We start from the raw sequence: 6386 nt of genomic DNA on the forward strand, positions 1-6386 counted from the left end.
CCATGAAAAGAAAGCATTACCAAAACAAAAGCAAATTACTAATGTGCAGTCCCATTGGATATGGTGGATGTGCATAAGAGGATGGAAAACAGAAATGAATAGTAATAAAGTTTAAATAGGCCAATCATTCAGAAAGAGAACATCACGTAGGGGAGGGGTATCTGGCTCCTTATACACCAGGGACTACTTACTGAACAGCCCTTCAAATCCCAGTCCCAGGACAGCCCTGAATGGCTGAGATACCACTTCCACACTTAATGAAACTGATTCTATCAGACATGGATTCCTTCTTAATCCTCCTCACCCTTACAGCCCCTACCTATACCATACCTGCTAAGTAATCTTCTGTTTCTCCATCATCTAGGATTCATTATTTCTTGAATGGTAATCACAAGTGTTGGCAAAGGAAAGTCATCTGTAATCATATATTTGGGCATTAAAATTGTTTAGAAAAGTTTCTGATCCATGTCCACATTGTCTTAAAAATACAATCGAGGCACCATGGACTATGAAATGTTTCCCCATTTTTTGAGACTGTGAGTCCTTCTTGCCAACAGAGCAGCTCCATGGAAGTGGGTTGAATGGAACTTTGTTGGGTTTGGCTACTTGCCAAAGGACAGGCACAGATGGCAAACACTGCTGGAGCCCAGAAGGCTGGGAAAGCCACGATTCTGGAGGGGGAAGGCTTCATGAAATACCGACCGACCGAGCCTGAAAACACATTATTCCATCCTTCTTTCAAGCATGCATTCACCCAACACTTTTCACATATTACTCTGAGCAATGCCCCATGTTGGGTCGCAGAGACACATCAGTGAGCGAGTCACATAGATGAACAGTCTGTGGCTTTATAACTCTCCCAGCTACTTGTGTGTATGTGTGTGTGTATGTGTGTGTGTGTGTGTGTGTGTGTGAATTGGAAACAAGCAGCGAGTGCCAGGACGTGGTACTGGATGAACAGTGGACAAGGCACCCAGACAGAATTCTGGATTAGAAGGAATTGTGTCCCTGGACTGAAACTCTCAGCGCTAGAGTGCAAAGCCTTGTCTGAAGAAGCCTCCAGGCGGTCTCAGCTCGCTGTCTGCTTTGTTGCATCTTACCCTGCAGGCTCCTACCAGTACCATTTTGAGGGTCTGGCCTGCCACAAGCCATCCAGCTTGTCAGCTCCTATATTGGTGGTACCCATTCCTCATTTACCCATCCCTCCACCAATGTATCCAATTTCTGATATCAGTACACGGTAAGCACTTTGCTCATATCTCAGTATTTACTCATTATTTTTCACCTTTTGAAATAAAATACACACAACCAACTATATAAATAGTAACTCTACTCTTTTTCTTGTTTATTAAACCAAGCTTTATTGATAACATGGAATTCAGAATATATTACTAGGAACAGCAGCAGGCCCAGCCAATCATGATAAGGAAAAAAATGTGGCAGTCTCCTACTGTGTAGGAAGCTGCTGCTTACCAATTAGTAACTGAATGTACTCATAAAGAGGTGCAAAGAATCAAGGCATCTTAGTCCAAAACTAATACTCTCATGAATATATGGTCTCGCCTGCAGCGCTCTAGGCTGCAAGGAGAGAATTTCCTAGAGACAGGTAAGAAGGAATGGCTATATCAATCCCTTGCCAGAACACAGACAGTTATCCATAACTCCCTGGATGTTGAGCTTTGTAAGATTTTGGAAGTCTTCACTGCCATGTGCACATGAGCATCTAGCTATGTGGCTGCTGCTTTCCCTATCCGAACCCCAAGTCCAAACACAGCATGACTGACTATACCCGCTGTGTCTCACAACAAGCCAAACATCTCCTTTATCATTGATAGTGAGGTTAAAGCAGTTCATAATTAAATATGAGCACTTTGAACAAGGACAATTACACTTTACAAAGAAACAAAACCATACAACAAAAATTGCTGGAGTCTGATTTAAAATATGAATTACGGCTTGAAATCATGGCTACATAAGTCTCAAATACACAATTTAAAAAAAAAAAATCCGTTCGGGGTAGCTGTTCCACTGTTGAAGCTCTCTGGTGTAGTCCTTCACCTATGTTGTACCCCTTCCGTAAAGTTGGTGACAGATGTTAAAAGGTTGAGCTCTACTTTCCTTCGGAGGTGAAGGCGAGTCCATGGCTAGATGCGCAGCTTTACTACATATCATCAATTGTAGAATCAGTGTCATCACTTCTGTAAGAATTCAGTCTATTGTAAACAGCTTCAATTAGATTCCGCTTGCTTGCCAATTCACCCCCTGGTGGGAGGTTGGGGATGTTCTCACTTGCTAACACTCGCATCACATGGGCTAAGTCAGGGATATCTTCCCCCTGCCTCTTTATGATTTCTTCTACTTTGCCTTCCAGGAATTTGTCCAGCTCTGCCTCCTTCTTCACCGCTTCCTCTGTGACTTTAGGTGCCTTGGGAAAACAGATCAAAATCACACTCATGTTGTCTCGACTTCCCTTATACAAACAGGTGTCGACTACTTCATTGCACACTTTCTTGAGGTCATCACTGACTTCAAGTCTGGATCTCACAAAGTCACAGAGCTCTTCGTTTCCCATGACGTCCCAGATACCATCACATGCAAGAATAATAAACTGATCAGTCTCTTCAGACCTTTCAATATCATGGACTTCTGGCTCCGGTGAGACGAGCTGCTCTGTGGGACCTTTTCCATGGACACATTTGTAATCGAAATCCCCAAGGGCCCTTGACACAGCCAGAGCGCCGTTCACACGCTGAATCATCACAGAGCCCCCTGCATTCTGAATTCGTTCTTTCTCCAGCGGATTACTTGGTTTGTGGTCTTGTGTGAAGAAGTGAACTTTCTTGTTCCTACAGAGTAAACCTCTCGAGTCTCCACAGTTAATGAAATAAATATGTTGGGGAGAAATTAAGACCCCCACAGCTGTCGACCCACTTCTGTCTGCACCGTGTTTCTTCTCTGACATAACTCTCATGTGTTCATCAATCTCCAGAAACCCTGTTCTGATTCCATTCTTTACATTTTCCACAGAAGGTGCTCCTGCAGAGCCTTTAAAATCCTTATTATTGGTGATATGATCTAACAAATGCTCACAGCAGTATTTGGCAACCTGAGAACCAGCATGCCCATCATACACAGCAAAGAATGACCACGTCTCAAGTCCGCTTGGCAAACGGGTTACAGCTGTATGCGCATCCTCCATTTCGACTCGCCAACCTTGCATGCTGCTTAGGCCATACCGCAACCCATTCCCCTGTCCCTGGGCATTATGCTTTTCCATCTTTGGCTTGTCTAAAAAGGCCCCCATTATGACTTGATCTTCTAGGTCCGGAGCAGCCGCGGACGGGTGGGTCCCTTGGTCGACCGGGGCGGGGGCGGGGGCGGCGGCGGCAGCGGCGGCGGCGGCGGCGGCGGCGGCGACGGCCGGCACGGGGTCCCGCGGCGGCGACCGGGCCCGGGTGAAGGAGGGGAGGAGCCGGGCTGGGCCCCGGGCTCTCGGAGCCCTCGCGGCTCAGATCATCCGGGCGTGGGAGCCGGAGGCAGAGAGAGGGACCCGCGGGAGGTGGAGGAGGCGCCCGGGACTCATCGCTCGCCGCCCGACCTGCCTGGGGCCCCCTTTCCCCAGCCCCAGCCACACGATCGCGAGCTGTCGACCCGGCCGGCGCCGAGACCACGGCGTTCTTAATTGTACATTGTTTTAAAAACCTGACAAATGTTAATATGTCACGACCATCACTCCAAGTCCCTCTTTGTCCCGTCCTAAGCACTTTTCTCCTTCATCCAGAGGCAAATATTTTGTAAAGTTTCTCCATTGTTGATTAGTCTTGCCTGTTAATGGCGGGTCATAATAAGTAGAATCTTGCAGCCTGAGTTCTTTTAGGTAAGCCTTAATATTCTAAGATGGCTACTGAGCACAGACTTAGGGACACAAACACTGTGAATGGGCCCAACATGTACTTATGCCTGGTATCCCCTCCCGACTAGACAGACCCCCCAGCTTTTCCCCCAGGCTGTTCCCACCCGGTATCTTGCGCTCTCTCTCCAGCTGTGTAGCAGAAGCTCCTATAGCCCTGGCTCCCCTGACAGAAACGGAAAACACAGGCTCAATAAATGAAAACAAATTGTAGGTTCCACTTTAGTGTTTAGTGGCTCCTGATAAAAAACAAATCGTCTTGCTATACATTTCATTTTTATTATTGAATATTTTTTGAAGAGATGGATGATATAACAACACTCAACATGCATATATTTTAGTCAATGAAAATTTTTATTGCTAGTAAGTGCCAGGCATGCTAAGACTGCAGTGTAGCTGCCAAACAGAGTCCCTGTACTGTATATATTAGAGCCAGAAGAGACACATGACCAGAGTATATGGGAGGGGGTGTGCTAAGTTCTGTGAAGAACAATAAAACAGCTAAAAAGAAATATGAAATATGATTTCATGTATATATATATATATAAAGACTTCTTTCGTGTGTGTGCTTGTACACGTGTGTTCATGTGTATGCAGATGCTCGTGCACACGTGTATGTGTGTGTACCACCACACCTAGCTTTTTTTGTGGATCCTGGGAGCTGAACTAAGGTCCTCACACTTACAAGGCAAGTGCTTTACTGAATGAACCATCTTCCTAGCTGAAAAATACTTTAAAAAAATTAGCCGGGCGGTGGTGGCGCACGCCTTTAATCCCAGCACTCGGAGCAGAGCAGGCGATCTCTGTGAGTTCCAGGCCAGCCTGGACTACAAGTGAGTCCCAGGAAAGGTGCAAAGCTACACAGAGAAACCCTGTCTCGAAAAAAACAAAAAAAAAATTAAATGATCCTAATTGTATGTACTGAAGGTGTTTAGTGTGGTATTTCCACACTGCACATAGTGGACATTGATCACATCCATTCCTCCTTTTTTTCCATTCTTAATTCCACCACCCTGTTCCAGTAAACATTATTCTATTTTGAGGTCACCTTTCAGGCTCTACATGAGCAAGGGAAAGCAATACTTGTCCTTGTGTCTGCCTTCTTTGGTTTCATATGCAATCCTCCAGTTCCACCCACGTTGCTGAAATGGCCTGATTTCACCCTTCTGAATGGCCGAGTAGTACTACACTGTGTGTGGTGGTGGTTTGAATAAGAATGGACCCCATAGGCTCATATTTGAAATGTAGGTTTCCAGTTGATGGAGTCTTTAGGAATTTGGAGAGACAGCCTTATTGGAGGTTTGTCACTGGGGGTGGGCTTTGAGGTTTCAAAACCCCAGAACAGACCCATTCTCTCTGGCTCTCTCTGCCTCTAACTTGCCAATAAGGAGTAAGCTAGCAGCTATGACTTCAGCACCATGTCTGCCTGTCTGCTGCCATGCTGCCCACCATGACGATATGAATTCACCCTCTGAAAACTGTAAGCAAGCCCCCAATTAAGTGCTTCCTTTTATAAGTTGCTTTCTCATAGTGTCTCTTCACAGCAATACAGTAGTAGCTAATAGTGTGCATATAGCATATTTTCTTTATGCACTCATTTGTTGATAGGCATCTAGGCTGGTTCCATATCTTAGCTGTTGTGAATAGCATAGGCATGGGCAAATAGGTATCTCTTTTGCACACTGACTTCTATCCTTTGGCAGTTGTGGGATCATTGGATCATATGGTCATTATACATTTAGGTTTTCCCCCCAAGTACCCCCAACTCATTTTCCACAGTGGTGGCACTAAGTTGTATGGTGGTATTCTATTTGTACTGAAATGTGATTTTATTTGTATGTTAATAAATAAAGTTGCTTGGGGGTCAGAGCTAATAGCAAGCCATAGCAGAGCTGGGTGTTCGTGGCGCACGCCTTTAATCCCAGCACTTGGTAGGCAGAGCTAGGTAAGTCTCTGTGTGTTCAGGGATACAGCCAGCATTGGAGACACACACCTTAAATCTCAATACCAAGGAAGACCTGGGGGGCTGTACAAACAGGCAGTGATGAGGCAGTCATGTGTTTGGGTTTACAACCAATGAGAAGGCAGAACAGAAAGACTAAAGACCAACACACAGGAAGTAGCTTTTTTTTTTTTTTTGGAGTGGTCTCTTGGCTTAAGAGGCTAGCTACAGAGTAAGGCTCTTAGCTCTGATCTCTTGGCCTTCTTCTTTGCATTGGTTCTGTGTTTCTTATTTAATAAGACGGTTGGTTACATCTACAAAGTTGCATTCCCACCAACAATGTATATAGCACTCCCTTTTAAGGATAAGACTTCTTTTATTCAGCTGAGTGTTTTCAACAATCATCAATGCTCTTGCAAGTATCTGCAGTCTGTTTCTTAGCATTGCTGAGCAGGACTTAATTGCTGGACTCCATGATGTTTTTATTTTTAATCATTTTCCTACTGATGCACACATAGAATGTTTCTATTTTCT

At 45.0% G+C, this 6386-nt stretch overlaps 1 protein-coding gene across 1 annotated transcript; it reads right to left on the reverse strand.

The window, feature by feature from the left end:
• Positions 1 to 1317: 1317 nt before the first annotated feature.
• Positions 1318 to 3398, reverse strand: LOC114698330 (protein phosphatase 1A-like). The gene has a single exon (XM_037199028.1). The coding sequence runs from the start codon at positions 3302 to 3304 to the stop codon at positions 2162 to 2164; it is 1143 nt and encodes a 380-aa protein (XP_037054923.1). The 5' UTR covers positions 3305 to 3398; the 3' UTR covers positions 1318 to 2161.
• Positions 3399 to 6386: the final 2988 nt, after the last annotated feature.

The sequence above is a fragment of the Peromyscus leucopus genome, chromosome X (genome assembly GCF_004664715.2).
Source record: "Peromyscus leucopus breed LL Stock chromosome X, UCI_PerLeu_2.1, whole genome shotgun sequence".
Classification (NCBI taxonomy): Eukaryota; Metazoa; Chordata; class Mammalia; order Rodentia; family Cricetidae; genus Peromyscus; species Peromyscus leucopus.

What these genes read in the sequence shown, in the direction of transcription:
- LOC114698330 (XM_037199028.1), bottom strand. Translation starts at nt 3,304, where the DNA reads ATGGGGGCCTTTTTAGACAAGCCAAAGATGGAAAAGCATAATGCCCAG.